The sequence below is a fragment of the Neovison vison genome, chromosome 5 (genome assembly GCF_020171115.1).
Source record: "Neovison vison isolate M4711 chromosome 5, ASM_NN_V1, whole genome shotgun sequence".
NCBI lineage: Eukaryota > Metazoa > Chordata > Mammalia > Carnivora > Mustelidae > Neogale > Neogale vison.
The window spans coordinates 138,615,295-138,631,847 of NC_058095.1; the positions used below are offsets into that span (position 1 = coordinate 138,615,295).

At 32.5% G+C, this 16,553-nt stretch overlaps 1 protein-coding gene across 15 annotated transcripts in view; it reads right to left on the minus strand.

Annotated features, from left to right (window-relative positions):
- Window positions 1-16,553, minus strand: part of RBM26 (RNA binding motif protein 26) — an 85,642-nt gene that overhangs the window by 11,651 nt on the left and 57,438 nt on the right. For all 15 annotated transcript variants that reach the window (XM_044249938.1, XM_044249942.1, XM_044249941.1 and 12 more), the window contains 6 exons: window positions 14,638-14,763; window positions 14,237-14,311; window positions 12,659-12,826; window positions 10,918-11,022; window positions 7,359-7,559; window positions 4,671-4,757 (listed from right to left, as the gene is read on the minus strand). In XM_044249938.1, coding sequence (XP_044105873.1) covers window positions 4,671-4,757; window positions 7,359-7,559; window positions 10,918-11,022; window positions 12,659-12,826; window positions 14,237-14,311; window positions 14,638-14,763 — 762 coding nt within the window. The remainder of the gene's footprint in view (window positions 1-4,670; window positions 4,758-7,358; window positions 7,560-10,917; window positions 11,023-12,658; window positions 12,827-14,236; window positions 14,312-14,637; window positions 14,764-16,553) is intronic.

The window sequence follows — 16,553 nt, forward strand, 5'->3', positions numbered from 1 at the left end:
GGATAGGGGAATGGGCAAAATTATCTACAGAGGATTAAGAGGTACAACCTTTGGTTAAAAAATAAGTAAGTCACATGGATCAAGAGTATAATATAGGAAATATAATCAGTAATATTGTAATAATGTTATATGGTGACAGATGGTGACTACACTTATCATGGTGAGAAATGAGTAAGAGGATTGCCAAATCACTATGCTGTACCCCTGAAACTAATATAACATGCCTATCAACTATATACTTCAATAAAGTCTTTTAGAAGTAAAAATAAATAAAAAAATTTTTTTTAAAAAAGGAAGACTTCAGACTTCAGTGATTTATCAGAGAAAAATACAGTACCATGGGGATCTGTACCAGAAGCAAATGGTTAGTGAATCTCAGGAAACAATATAAATAGATGGGGGGGACCCTCATATTTCTATAAATACACAAAAATTATGATAAAATCTCTCTCTGATCAAAACCCAAAATCGGGGCCCCTGGGTGGCTCAGTGGGTTAAGCCTCTGCCTTTGGCTCGGGTCATGGTCCCAGGGTCCTGGGATGGAGCCCCACATCGGGCTTCCTGCTCAGTGGGGAGCCTGCTTCCCTTCCTCTCTCTCTGCCTGCCTCTCTGCCTACTTGTGATCTCCTGTCTGTCAAATAGATAAATAAAATCTTTAAAAAAAGAAAAAAAAGAAAAAATAATAACATGAGAAGGGGAAGTCATTAAAAAAAAAAAAAACCAAAACCCAAAATCACTACAGCTTCCAAAAAACAGGAATCATTTGTATTCTATCTTAATCTAAAAAGCTAGCATCACATATGATACTAAAGTTATTAGAAATGTTTTCATTCATTTCATGAGTAAGACAATGAATGGAATGTCATGAGTGGAGACACAATTACTATTCTTATTTTTAATATTTTTCTAAAGGTACCAATAAGTAACAGAAAGTAAGAAGTTGTAAACATTAATGATGGATATGGTTACCTGAAAAACCAAAGACAACAAAACTAAAAAACTATCAAGATAATTTGGTAAGATGGCAGCTACATATTTAATAAGAACAGACAAATGATTTTTCTACATAAAGAAGACCTCATTTAAAATAACTAGAAGTTAAATGACTGGGGGAAAACTAATTATTTATGTAAAAAATTATACGTGTGTTATATATATTTCACATTAAATACTATATGTTACTATATTATATACTTATATGTTATGTATTATGTAATCTGCAGCATATGAATATTACCTATATCAATTTTACATATATAAATAAAATCTATATAAAGAAAACCTCTAAATGCTGTTAGAGAATAAAGGATTGAAATATAATGATGTTATAGAGGAATATTTGTATCACAAAGATGTTAAATCTCTCATAAATTATTCTATCTTTTTAGAATCTGGTAAGCTTATATAACAAATAAACATATAAAATCTATGAGGAAGATGTTTAAAATGAGTTAATAGGTGAGCACAATAAGAGGGAATCCAAACAACTACCCTGACAAACTATTAAAATATAAAGTTTAGCTTCATTAAAGTAGTGCAGAAGAGGCACATGAAAAGAAAACTTATCAAGAGAAGAGAATGAATCCCGAACATGATCCAATAAACATGGAAAATTTTTACACACTAAGGGCAGTTCACCTAAGTTTGGAAAACTAGCTTTTATTCATTAAAATCAAGTAGGCTCCCTATTTCACACCTTATGCCAAATAAAAGTCATATGAATTTTCATTGAAATGTTTAGAAATTATGAGCTAATTTTCTAGGGAAAAAAATTGAAAAAAAAATCAGAAAGAAAAAAATCATAATAGAATTCAGCAAGAGAGTAAACAAATGACATTAACAGTTGACAGAAATAAAGAGCATTTAAACAAGTATAAAAATGTTCAATTTTAATCATAAAAGTGTATTAAAACTGAAATGAGTTGCTATTTTACCAAAATAAAACTGATACCATTCTGTGGCTCATGTACCCATGTATTTTATATGAGCAAACCAGTACACAGAGTATACACTATGGCAAGTGTGTGGGGAAAAGGCACTCTCATACATCGTTGGTGGGCAAGGAAATGTGGTACAACCTATATGAGGGGGAATGAAGGAAGCAATCTTAGAACTATCCAGCAAAAATTTAAGCGCACATATCATTTCATCCAGCTATACTGTATCAAGAATGTATCTTATATTCATATTCACATATGTACACAGAGAAATATGCTCCAAGAACATTCACTGCTGCACTGTAAGAGAACAAAAACAATTTAAAGGCCATCACCATGGTTAATTAAATTTGGTACATCTATATGGGGAAAATTTCTCACTTTTCAGTCATATATGAATGTCTGAAGTACCTTATTTTGTACTTTCACTATGAAATACTACGCCATCTATTGATTACAGAAAATACAAAGACATTCATTCACTCATGTAGGACAACAGTTCAGAAAATAAAAACAAAGAAATATTTGGAAACAAACATTTAAAAAGGTAGGTTATTTTCTTTTCCTGGGAAGACCTATCATTTACCTTGAGTTTATAACCTCTTACATTTTTTGGTGTCAAAATTTTCTTTATTTTACAAAATGATGATGATGGTCCATGAAATTTGTTTTATATTTTGTAAGTGTTCATCCTTAACAAAATTAAAAACTGGCGCCTCTATGTCAAAAACACTAATTTTTTTTAAATTCCCAAACTTCAATGGTCGCCCAAATCTAGACGTTTGGAAAACCACTGCCTTAGCCTATATTGTTTGGAGAAGATAAGCTTCAACTTAATTTTCTATTCTACAACAGAAAGTCACAAAATTTCAAGAACTGTTTTGGCTTATTTGGCTTTGGATCAACAACTTCTATAACTTAATTCAAATGTTTATCATAGCAATGGTAGTTCTTCCTTTCAGGCTATTAAGTAATTCCAACTAAAACTGTATTTACTCTGAAAAGATAATCCTTATTGGATCTAACTTATTCTGCCACTTCTTTAACCCCCATAAAATTCAGTGTTTGTCATACATCAATCCCTAGTCTTCTGAATTGATTGCTATTCATTTGGAAAACATATGCATTGTATAAATATACATGTATTTATATATATATAAATATGTACATATAAAAATATACTTTATATATAAATATGTACACACATATATAGTACATATAAATATATATCTGAGGTGGAAAAAGCAATACCCAAGAAAGAGGCTGTATGTCAATAAATTTTCCAAGAGCCAAACTTTCAAAAATTATTTCAAAGGTAAAAAGTTTTTTTCCCTTAGCCACATAAACAAGAAGTTTTAACAAACTTATAATCATTTATACAATGACAACTACCACTGTTTTAGGACTACTGCCTAGAAAATAGAACATAAAGAGACTTACTCAAGCTACCTAACAAAAAGAAGCTTATTTTTCAACTTATACTCAATAATACCTTTGAGAGAAAACTTGATCAAAGATCTATTTTCTAATATAGCATGTACACATACAAGTTTATAAAAGTTTTTAACTCTCATCAATAACATACTTTACTCTGAAAAAAGATCTTTAAGTGAAACATTACCCAAAAGTAGATTTTTAAAAAATGAAACTCTAGGATCAGGAACTCCTATTCCATAAAACTATCCATCTCCTACACCACTAATCTTGACACTAGTTATTACAAGGCCCCAGCTGAGCACTTCACTGAGACTTTTCAGACCCACAGTCTTTTATTGGTTACAATGCTCCAAGCCCAACTCCTACCAGGCTAGGTCCCCAATAAGGTACCATTGTGTTGTCAGGGAATATTCACTACAAAGAAGACGAATCAATTTAGAAAGTTTTAAAAAACTTTAATTTAGACCACAATCCACTTAAAAACTTCTGAAAAGCATACTACTCTTTCATTCACATTAGGTTAATTCACATTTGGAACTCTTACTGCATTTTTCCAAGGATAAGATGGTACATCTATTTCTCTACAATCCTGAAAAAAGCACACACAGGGCTAAAAACATTCCTATCAAACTCCTACACTTTATACCCATTTTCCTTTTTTTTTAAATCTTTTAAACCCCGATGCAAGACAGGGTTGCATATACTCATCCTTTATAAAGACAATTCAAGATGCATGGTTTAAGACAACCATAATAAAAGGACCCTAAAAGCTAAAGCAATGTATCATGCCTGGGCAGAAAGTTATAGAAGCTTAGTTGGGGATATGCTGAGCTAGGGACACGTTAAAGTTCAGCCTACTGGGACTAGGAAGCAGCAGATAAGGGATGCTTTAGAAGATCCGACATGACGATTTATCTTAGCTTCTACCTTATCTCTCATCACTCTTTCTGCCAAAGCAGACTATGTTCTGGGCCAGCTGAGAAAAAGGATAATGGAAAGTCGGGTGGCCCTATCCCCTGTGAAAGAGAAAGGAAGGAGAACTGCTAGTGTCTCAAGACAATACAACTTACTATTCATCTTGGTGACTATTCTAACTATATCATGTGATAAACAGAATTGCCTAACTGCTTTAGGACATTCTTTGTGGCCATGAATTACTTCTTATAATCTATCTACTGTCAAACTGTAGTTATTTAGTAGGTAAAAAAAAATTTCTTTATATTAAGACTTAAAAGCAATATTTATAAAACATTTAAATCTGAATTTTCAACAAATCAGATTATTTCTAATACTTACTGCTTCAGCTTCTGCTCTTGTCTTGAATGTAATTACTGCATGAAGTGAAGAGTCATCAATCTGACAATCTTCAATTTCACCATATTGCTTTAAATTAAAAAGAAGTATTTCCTCCAAATAAATATTTTGAAACATCCAAAATCCTAATGGCTTTTAAAATTACCAATAAATGTAACCCAGAATATATAACAATTCATGGTGATTAACAGAAAAAAATGATGAATAATTCATTTTAGTACTTGATATTATAAGATAAAGAATGGTCCTATTTACAATTCTATACTTTTTAGAATTAGGGAAACTTATATTTGAATCAACTATTCCTTAAAAAAATGAAATAACAGTCACAATTGGGCTTCCTTACTGACCTTCGTAATCCTAGAATATGCTAAATTCTTTCTGAAACAGAATATTTACTCCTCAGGATATTCTATGAGTTTTTTGTGTCATTCCCAATTTAAAGAAGGTGCCAAAAAGAAGATTCAGAGAATTTAAATAATTTTCCCAAAGTAATTTAAGTTAAATAGCAGAAGAGTCTAGGTCTTTTGATTTAACATCCGAACTGACCTTGCTTTCACTCCTACTACATACTCCTCTACATAGCACACTCTAAAAAAAAAACCAAATAAATTATGCTTGCTTTTGTTTTGTTGGATTTTATTTTTTCTCTATGTAGAAGGATTTTTTTTATCATATTTCCTTTAAACAGCAACCTTTATCATATAAAATTCTAGTCCTTTATCATTAATACCTGCCTTCTTTCCTACTCCAAAACAAAATAACTATAATCTCATTAAATACACACACACACACACACACTCCCCATATTGAAAATTTCTGTAAAGATAACGATACTCTAGCATCAATCGGCTCCTTTCAGCTCTGTCAGTTACTAGCTGTTTGAACTTGAACAAGTTACTTAATCTCTTCATGGTTCATCTTCTTCATCTCTAAAGTGGGTATGTACCTCAGAGATGTTGAGATAACGCAAAATATAATGAATTATATAAGACACTCAGAATAATACCTGCCACAAAATAAATGCTCTAAAACTTTTAGCTATTATTTTTATTACTAATACTACTACTGGTTTAGGTGGATAAATGAATGAAAGCATGTTGTTAATCACAATCTGTAACAGTTAATGGTCCTATAATAACGCAGTTTTCTTCTATTACTTGTCACATGTTCAAATCCCAGGTTGAGACAGAAAACTAAATTTTAAACATGCACCATTTTTAAAGACTATTTTTAAATGTGCATTACCACTACTAACTTTGAAAGGAGTTCAAATCTCTAAATACACACAAGCATCTCCATTTAGAGGCTCTGAATATTTATAAAACCAAAATCCATCCTAGTTGTCACTAAAATACATTATAACAAACTCGCTGGTGTATCTGGATTATTTTAGCATATTCTTTGCTAGTTTCTTGATTAGCTATATAACTGCATGCAAAACAATTATCTGAATCTCCTTCCCTTTGTGAAAGGGGTGGAGAAGCTGGGGTGAGTAACAGACAAAAATTGGGTTAAATTATCTCTAAGATCCTTTCTAGTTCTCTGATCCCTTTCTTTCTCCCTTTGAAACCATCAAGCATAAGACTTTCCAGACTCCTCATCCTTAAATATTAATCATTTTCGTTACTTCTTTAATATTTTCCATTTCTTTCAATAATTCCCTATGTCCTGACAAAATACAGTTTCACCTTTGTAACTTCTATTAACAGCCTAGAATATGACTGTCAAACATCTAAATCAGTTTTCCTACCTTATGAAATTCTCCTATACTATTCTTTTTCCATCATATAGGCATATGTGAAAGATACTTTTCTGAGTTACTCAAGTACTTCAGTTTTTAATAAATTTAGCTTGATGATGTGGTAAATTATGTTTGCAGCTTACTTTAACTGCCTTGTATTAAAACAATACACATAAAGCCTTTGAAGGTGAAGAACTGGTTATTTCTTTTGTATCTCCAGAGCAATTACTATAGTCCTGAAGGCAAGGCCGATGCTTAGTAACTAACCTTTGGGATACCACTAAGAATCACAATATTTAAGTTGAAAAGGCCTTTAGGCAAATATAATTTCTATTCTACACACAAGCCCAATGGATCCCAGGAAGTCCAAGTAAAATAATGGGTTAGCCAGGACTACAATCTCATTCTCCTTTCTCATAGGTCTACATTAGACTTACTCCCTTTAATTATATCCTGCCAGTGAAAACAGGCAACTTCAAGGTCATATATCAAAATTTTGTCTTGTTTCATTTCTAACGTCAGCAAGATCAAGAATATGGTATTAAGACATAAAATTCCATCTTAATTTTAAAGTATCTGGGTGGACTTTGCGATATGTTAAATTTTCTGTTCCATGTATATATCAAATGAAACTAAACTATAGGACATTCCCCTCTGAAACAGCAAAATTTAAATCATTCATTTCACAATATCTGAAGGCCTACTGTTAAGAATAGCAACCTGTCTTCCAGACAGTAATTAAACAAACAAAAAAAATCCCTCAGTTTATTTTTTAAATAATTAGCAAAAGACTATTATGGATTAATCAAACCCTTTGGTCAGATTAAAGGATTTAAATTACTCATATTTTCATAATTTGCCCTTCAATATCCATTATCCCCAACAATGATTATTAGTACGTTTTCTGTTGGACAGTAAGAAAGTACCGCAAAATGAGGAAGAAGATCTTCTCTATCACTCTCTGTAAACGCAGAAATCTCCAGTGCCCTGGGACGATGATCCACCACGGCATGACCAGGCACACCTCGACCTCGACCTCGACCCCTGCCTCGGCCATGAGCTGCACCTCGACCTCTTGAGTGAATTCCTCTACCCCGACCAGATGAAAGGATCCCTCGTTTTGCAGCCTTGAAGAGACCAGACACACAAGTTAAACATCACAATTTCTAACACAGGCCGTGTTACATATATTCTGTGAGAATAGACAAACTTTTATACAATTTGACATCATATTCAAATACTGGCCTATGAAAGGATCTCATAATTTAAGGTGGGGTTTTAGTTTTTGTTTTTTTTTAAAAAGATTTTATTTATTTATTTGACAGAGAGGCAGAAAGGCAGGCGGGGGGGGGGGGGCGGGGGTAGGCTCCCCTGAGCAGAGAGCCCAACATGGGGCTCGATCCCAGGACCCTGGGATCATGACCCTCGCTGAAGGCAAAGGCTTAGCCCACTGAGCCACCCAGGCACCCCTGAGGTTTTAGTTTTTAAAGTGAAAGCATTTTAGGGAGCTGATGCAATTAGAAAACAAAATAACATTAATTTAAACAACGTTTTGAAATTATTAAATGTGCCTTTTTCTACTAAGTTCCTACTTTCCAAGATACCAGACTGTATCTTAAAAAGACCAACAATTCTTGATTTTCAAATAATACACAATGTTAAAATGTTACTTCAGCAGTTTAATACATACATAATATACAACAAATTCATTTTTCCACTTAAAACTTCTAAGTAGTGTATTTGTTTGCCTGTTGACTTCAGTAGGTATAATTATCTCAAATTCATCATTTTAGTCACTTATACTAACATCATTTTACAACCAATGTAGCACAATAATTTATATTCCACCACATTTTTCTATATGGATAGCATACCATTCCTTCACTGCACAAATATTTAACAAGTACTTCCTATATGCAAGTCCTTTCCTTCCTGAAACTCAAATCCTAGAGGGGTAAGAGACCTTTAGCAACCAAGTTACTTAACAGTACTAATGAGAAGTAAAGCAAAGAGTTAAGGAAATGTTTTAAAGACTTGAACAGAACATTAAAGACTGGCAATGAGTAAGATACTAGAACAAAAAAGCTCCATGAGGATACTTACTTGTTTTATTTTCTACTTGATCCCTAGCACTTACAATAGCAGCTGAGAGAGTAGATATTTAATATGTGTTCAGTGAATCAAAGAAGACACAAAGAACAAAAAACGTAAGGGTACGGAGTGGGGGCTACAGCATGAACAAAGCAATCGAATTTGAAAGAAACGTGGTACATCCAAGAATACAGGGAATGCAGTTCAACTGGACAACATGGGATGAAAAAAACGAAGCTAGAGAGATAGGCAGAACCATATCACGAAAAATTTTAAGGACCACAATTAAGGATTTTTAATTTTATCCCAAGAGCCAAGAAAATCAGTTAAAACATTTTAAACACAAAAGCAGAGTGATACCATCAGATCAGTATTTAACATGTTATTCTGGCTAGTTTTAAGAACAGAGTAGAAAAAAGTAAGAACAAGCTGGGAAACCAGTTAGCAGGCTACTAAAATAGCTCCAACAACAAGATGGAAGCTTCGTCTACAGTGGTGGCATCACAGAGAAGTAAACATATCTTAAGATATATTTGGAGGTAATATGTATAAAACTTGGTAATTAATTGATATGGACAATGAAGGAAAGGGGGAATCAATGAAGATTCCCAGATTTCTGGTTTGGGTAACTGTGTAGATGGAATTTAGGGGCAAGACAAATTCAATTTTGAACAGGTTGAGTCTGAGGATGTGAAGTATTCAAGCAGAAATGTCAAGTAGGCACCACTGACAAATCTCTTTAAGTATAAATATTTGTTTGTTCATCTCAAGACAGTTCATCTTAACATTTGCTAAAATAATAATCTAAAACCCAAATAATAAATTTCACAGGTCAAGGATTAATGTTCATAATGGAGCAGCATATACAGAAATACGCTTTGAGCAACACTATCTCAAAATATTCCCTGAAAGAGGATTCATGAACAAACCTGAGCAATACTGAATACTGAATACGTATATTTAGGGATTCACAAACCAAAAACCTCTAAAGAAACCCTATGGTAACAAGCATGTTTAATATAAACTTTTCCAAAGTTATTTGGCCTCAAAAGCTTTTTGCACTAATATGTTAACAAAAAAATGGAATTGGTATGGTCAGTGACACACTCTGGGAAATAATACATTATTGCATATTCCAACGGTAACTACAAACTGAAGTCTAGCCATCATACAAGGAAACCAGAAAATGCCATTCAGCATTTAGTTTTATTATGATAGAGAAACAAAGCATGGACTAATAAAGATTACTGGTAGAACCACTATTTATTTACTAAAATTTCTGAGCCAAAATTTTAAAAATAACCTGTTTTTTAAAGTATCACGAACAAACAATGAATTCTGGAATACTGAAATTAAAAAAAATAAATAAAAATTAAAAATAAAATAAAGTGTCACCAACACAGGCAAGTAATCTCTATAATAAAGAAAACACAATTTCTATATTAACTGAAAGAAATCTATCTTTTTCAAAACCTGTTACCTTGGCCAGAATACAAAGGCAATCCTATCAAGTTTCCAGAGAATGCAAAATGTATGCAGGTTGCGAGACCATCCTATGTTTCTATGACAGGCAAGATGGAGCCTTAAGACAGCACAGTGGTTTGGCTACTAAATGTTAAGTCTTTAATACCCCGATGCCAGTACTAAATTCAGAATATGTCCTATTAGAAAAAAAATCAAGGTGCTAACAAATTTGGGCAAAAAAAGCAAAATTCTCAGATGAAGGCAAAATAATTTAATATATAAAAAATTTTAATTGTGGCATCAATCATAAATGTACCCAAGGACCAACTGTATTAATGACATTAACGTCTCTGTACTTCAAAATGTAATTCTGATTTTTAAACACTTTTTTGCTAAATGTTACAAATGCTCATTATAATGATCAATTTCACTAAATTTTTCTTATACAATCATATAGCTAAATTAGAAGTTTATTTTCTTTTATAAATATCCACAGCACCATCTATAGGCAAAACTTAAGTAAGCATACTTTTAATACAGTTCTCCACTAAAGTCTAATCCTTACAGCAACTCAATATAATATGTCTGTATACACACAGAATATCTTTGTAATAACTGAAAAGGCTTTAACAGATCTTGGTCCCAGGGAGAAGGAGAGACTAAAATTAGGAAAAGAACCGAATTCACTAGAAGTGGAAGGATTTAGGTGTACAGGTAGAAGTGCCGCCACACCTCATTAAATAACAGATTTTCTCTACCAGTTCTGAAAAATTTGCAAATTTCTTCTCTCTTTCCTGTATCAAATCCCAGAATGTATGTCACAGACTACCAACAATTATAGACTAGAATGAGGGGGATGTATTTTCAAATTGACCACCATGACTACATGTGCTTCTCTTTGGCATACTATGTAGTTGTGGTGAAACATACTTCCAGCTGTAATTCTGTATACTTTCTCCTAAGTTCAGTGACTTCTTCTCCAGCTTGCATCTTCTTATATAAATCCAGTTCTGTGTCCAGCAATTCTTTCTGCATCTAGAAAATGGTAATTAATAATTTAAGTGACAAAAATTAATATCCTGCATTTACAATTTTTTTTTTTTTTTACAAAGAGCTTTTATACATTCCCATTTAATCCATACATTCCTTCTGTATCTCCAGTCCTACCACCCTAGTCCAAGCCATCAATCACTTCTGGTCTACACTACAATAGCTTCCTAACTTGTTCCTACTTCCATTCATTTCCCTATAGTTCATTTTCCATACAGAAGCCAGACTGAGATTTCTATGGGCTGATATGAAGTAATTTTCAGGAAGTAACTGTGAAAAGAAAAAAACAAAAACAAAAAAACAAGATGTTAATGAGCAATATATAGTATGCTTTTACGTAGGAAAGAATACATACACACATACCAAGAGGGAGAGAAAAATGGGGATAGAGTGGCAGGGATCAAAGGGAAAAGGTATTCTATATATACTTTTTAAATGTAATTTAACTTTCAAAACATGTTTATGTTTTATTCAAAAAATAAAGGCAGCAAGAATGAAATGGAGGGAGATCCAAAATTGACTACAAATAGACATACATTTAACTTCATTAACTTGATGGCATAATCATACAAAAGGGGAAAAAAAGTAATCATAGGCCACAGTTCTGACCCTATATTCTTAGCTGAATATATTGTGAGCTTGTAAAAAATACAAATACATTTTGAATCTTTTACTTAATGGTCGGAAGTGCTATTGTTAGAGCAATTCAGGAACTATGTGGAATGTATTAAATGACTGTGAAAATGAGTACTGTACTGATGTTAGTGGGAAGCAAGCTGTTATTATGGCAACAGGAGATAAAATACGGAATAAGAGGAGGAAAAGCAGCATCCTGTGGTACTGGAGAGAATCAGAAATATCAATATGAATTCATGATTTTACACATATACGTACATACACACAACACTAAGTACAAATGTATAACTGGAGATTTTTAAAAATCACTATCACATGAAATTATCTTCCTCACTTATTCACATCCAACAGACTGATGTACTTGAATTTCCCCCCTTTTAATCAATTCAATATAAGGCTGCTGGAATGTTATTTTTTTTTTTTAAGATTTTACTTATTCATTTCAGAAAGAGAGAGAGAACGAACAAGCAGAGGGGTAGAGGGAGAAAGAGAAGCAGACTCCCCACTGAGTAGGGAGCCGGACATGGAACTTGATTCCAGGACCCAGAGATCACGACCTGAGCCAAAGGCAGAGGCTTAACCAACTGCGATACCCAGGTGCCTCCGGAATGTTACCTCTGTTTATTAACCTTTCATACTATGAACTCCTTATAAAATAAAATAAAGTTCAAATTCTTCCCTCAAGTACCTGTATCACTCAAGTTATCTTTTAAAGATTATCCATAACTATTCTCCTAATTACTGACTTTCCAACTGTAATCTAAAGAATTTAAAAAATTAATAGAGACAGGATTTAAAAGAATTAATAGAGTTTGCTTATCTATACATATTTACTATTAATTAATGAAGGAGGGAAAAAATGTTAGCATATAATAGTCGGATTTTAAGCAAAAGATATTACCTAAAAGGAAAATAATCTTAAAGCATTTAAATGTTAAATGTTTTTAGTAAGTAGTATAATGAAGAACAACACAAAGTAAAATACCTGAGTCTTGGTTTTTATACTTTTTGGAAGACAGCGTCCAGGAGAAACAGCTTTGACTTCATCTTTCAATTTGGTAATATTTTTTGTCAAAACCTCTAAAGTTTTCATTATTTCTGCTTTATCTTCAGACTTCATTGATTTGTTTTTCTCCAGTTTTGAAATTAACATCTGCCAAATTTTTTAAAAAGAAAAAATTAATATATTTATTCCTCATACTATTAACAAAGCAAACACAGCAAAATAAACATAGAAATAACTACTAGTTTTAATTTATATATTTATGGCAAGGCTTACAACTTCTAAGCAGAATAACAGATTTTGGTGGTGCTATCTCAAGTCTAAATCTTGGCACACTTTGTCAAGAATTTCATGTTATCACTGGTGTCTCAGAATATAAGTTCAAAGCACAAACATAAGAAATTCAATCTGACCACCGAAAAGTTGTCAATTTAAAGTAATATCAATAATTTTACTTTCCAATCCTTGTGGATATTACTGGCCCTAAGTATTCCCACTCCAAATGTAGTCTGCAACCCAGAAAGAACCAGAGGAAGTTTTATGGCTCCCTTCACATAATGAAATCTTAAAAAATTATTTACATTCTTTGTCACAGGGAACAATAACTGGCTAGCCTAAGATTGATATCCCCAACTGATTCCTGATGGACAGGAATCAAAAGATAAACAAGGCAATATGGGGGAGAAGATACCACATACTACAGGTTTTCTCAGTCAAGCTGGTTTCAGTTTGTGGTGTAAAGCACTGTAATTTCTCTTTACCAAGTATATCCAAATTTAAATTAGAAATTTTAAGTGAAAATGTAAGAAGTTTCTGCCTTTTCAATATTTTGAAATGTCATAACTTTTATTACAAGATATAATCAAAAACTGACACTAATTAAATGTCACAGAGCAACCCCATACAAAATACTGTAAACCATGCAATTTTACATTTTTCTAGCAGCCACATTAAAAAGATTTTTAAAAAACCCAAACCAGTAAAGTTAATACTGTGTTTAACTCAATATATCCAAAATGCTATATTTCAAAACAATTACTGAAATGTTTTACTTTTTTCCTTCATATTGCTTCTTTGAAATCTAGTATGCATTTTATACCCACAGAGCACATAACAATTTAGACAAGACTTTTCTCTAGTACTCTAAAGTTGGATGAAGCTACTAGCTACCATACTGGATGACACAAAACTAGAGGATTCCAAGCCAATTAAAGAAAGGTACATATTTCAACAGAAAAAAAAAAAAAAACTGGAAAAAGGTTCCAATTCACTATCAGTTGACAAACTACTATGCAGCAACATATCTTGATAAACACTCATTTTCACTTCAAGTTGACCACCCGAGTTCCGTGAAATCACTCCAAACCCCAGTTCACCATTTAATGCTCTTCATCCTCAATACATTAAATCAACGGATATATACCTTATCAGACAAATATTTCAGTTTTACCCTTTCCAATTACATAAAATATATTTCTTAGGATTAGCTATATAGTGTCAAATTAAATTTACTTAAAATTAAAAGAATATAAATATATTTTGCCAAATCTAATATTTTACCTTCTGTGTTTCAATGTGCTTTTCTAAAATTTCTTGTTTCCTTTTCCTTACATCTTGCTGAAGTTTCAGTGCCTCCTAGTGAAAGAGACCAAGAATATCATTAGAATATTTACTGTATATTTTTCTGATAAACAGATATTCCAGAGGAAAGAAATGGTTGTAGATGCAGCAGTTTGGCAACAAATAAATGTAAAGTTTACAAGTTAAATACATATGTAAGTTTCAAGAGAATCCTTCAACCCAAAATTAATACCTATCATTACACTATGAAAAACAGAAGTTCAGTGGCAGCCAACATACACTTTTCTTTTAGTTCTGTTTTGTGGTAAGTCTTGAAAAAACACATACATGCAGAAAAGCTTTCCTACATGCACATTTTGGACACTATTATCTGTACTTACCTGTTTTTTTTTCTGTGCTTCATTATTATCAACTGCAGAGGTGGAAACAAGTAAGGTTTTCTGCGCAGCCTTCAAAGCAGCTGGATTATATACTGTTTTAGTTAGGCCAGTAGATGTAGACAACACCTACCGATACAAATTCAATTTATTAAAAAATGTATTAAGCATTCATGATACCTGTCTTTTCTATAAAACCCAATTTTAAAACACTTTTGTCAAAAATCAGTACACTGAAATAAATGTATTATTTAAATAATTGTAACATTATTAATTAAACCACATTTTGTGATTTGAAAGGGTATGACTGAGGCATAAACTATAAAATAAAAAAAACTAAACAGTATATATCTATAGAAAAGAACATACAAAAACTGGAAATCAAGAAAAAAACACTGCAATTACTTTATCACTGAGAAAATATTAGTTGCTAAAAACATTTACTTAATATCCCTAGTGACTAGAGCAAACACTGTACACAAGAGCATGACACAGGAGGAAACTGGATACTGTCCCTCAATTTAACATGATCATTCACGATTTATAGTTCTGAAATTAACCTTTGTTAAGAACTTAAGAAACTGCTTTCTTTCTCCATTCCTTTTGATGCATTGATCCCTCTGTTTTAAGTGACCTTACTCCCTTAAACCTAGCTCAAGTTCAGCACCAAATGGTCAAGACCTCCACAAACCCCTAATTATTTATTTCTTCTACCCAGATCCTTCCATGAAATTTTATTCCTATGGCTATTCAAACACCTAACTAAAATGACCAAATGATATATTAATTATGTGTCTGTCTATTCAGTAAAACCACGTCTTTCTCCTCTTTGTGCTTCTTCTAGTACCTAAACCTTGTTACCAACTAATTATGAGACTCTGGGTAACTTCAAGCACCTTCTTTGGGCCTCAGTTTGTTCATCTATAAAATGAAAATGTTTAAGTTGATGGCATCTAATGTCCTTACAAACTCAAAAATTCATTCCATGAGGGTACAGCTTTTTTTTTTTTTGCTTCATTCACCACTCTATCTATCTTCAGTGCCTAGAACAGTGCCAGGGCATGTAGTAAACACTCAACGAATAGTTTTGCACCTAAATTAAACTGAAATGACGATAAACTGAAGTGTACAATCCACACAAGGGTCATTCATGAAAATAAAAGTGTATAGGCTACCTTTTTCATTCTTCAAAAGCAGGAAGCTGTAGGTTCCAGGGTGTGGTCAGTTACCAGTTTTTAAGAAAGGAGTCTAGAGATCCCTTAAGGGTAATCTATGAATGTTATAAAAACTAAACATGGAACCGTATGTGTGTGAACAATGTAACTTTCCAGAGGGAAAAAAAAACACAGTTTCCAAAGTGTTAAGGGAGTTCCCTTCTTAAAATTAGGTTAAAAGAACTACACAAACAGAAGATTATCAGTGAGAAAAAGCCTGACCTTTTAGCTACTAAAATATAAACATCTGGGTCTATCAGAGAAGTATCAGACACTATTTTCTAGTGTGCTTTCATGAAGTTAGATTAGTAAACATCACAAAGATTAGACAACTCATCACTAGTCTAAGTATTCAAGAATGTTTTAGCCTCCAAGTAACATAAAAACATAGAATACTATTAATTATACTGGTTCCACACAATAAAACTGACATTTAAAAATAAAGGTTGTTTATAATACTTGAGGTGTATCAAATCTGACTGATAATTTTCTTCAATAATGAAAAATAATACTCAGATATCACTAAAAATAATGAAATGGTTGCCTTCGGTAATATATGGAGTAAATACAGATTTACTTTGCAGTCTGAGTTCAGTCACCATTCTCTGTAATATCAGAAAAAAAATTTCTTCTATGCTACCTTACCATACCATGTGATGCTAAACTGCACGATCATACAAGGATGACATTATAACTTTATAGAGA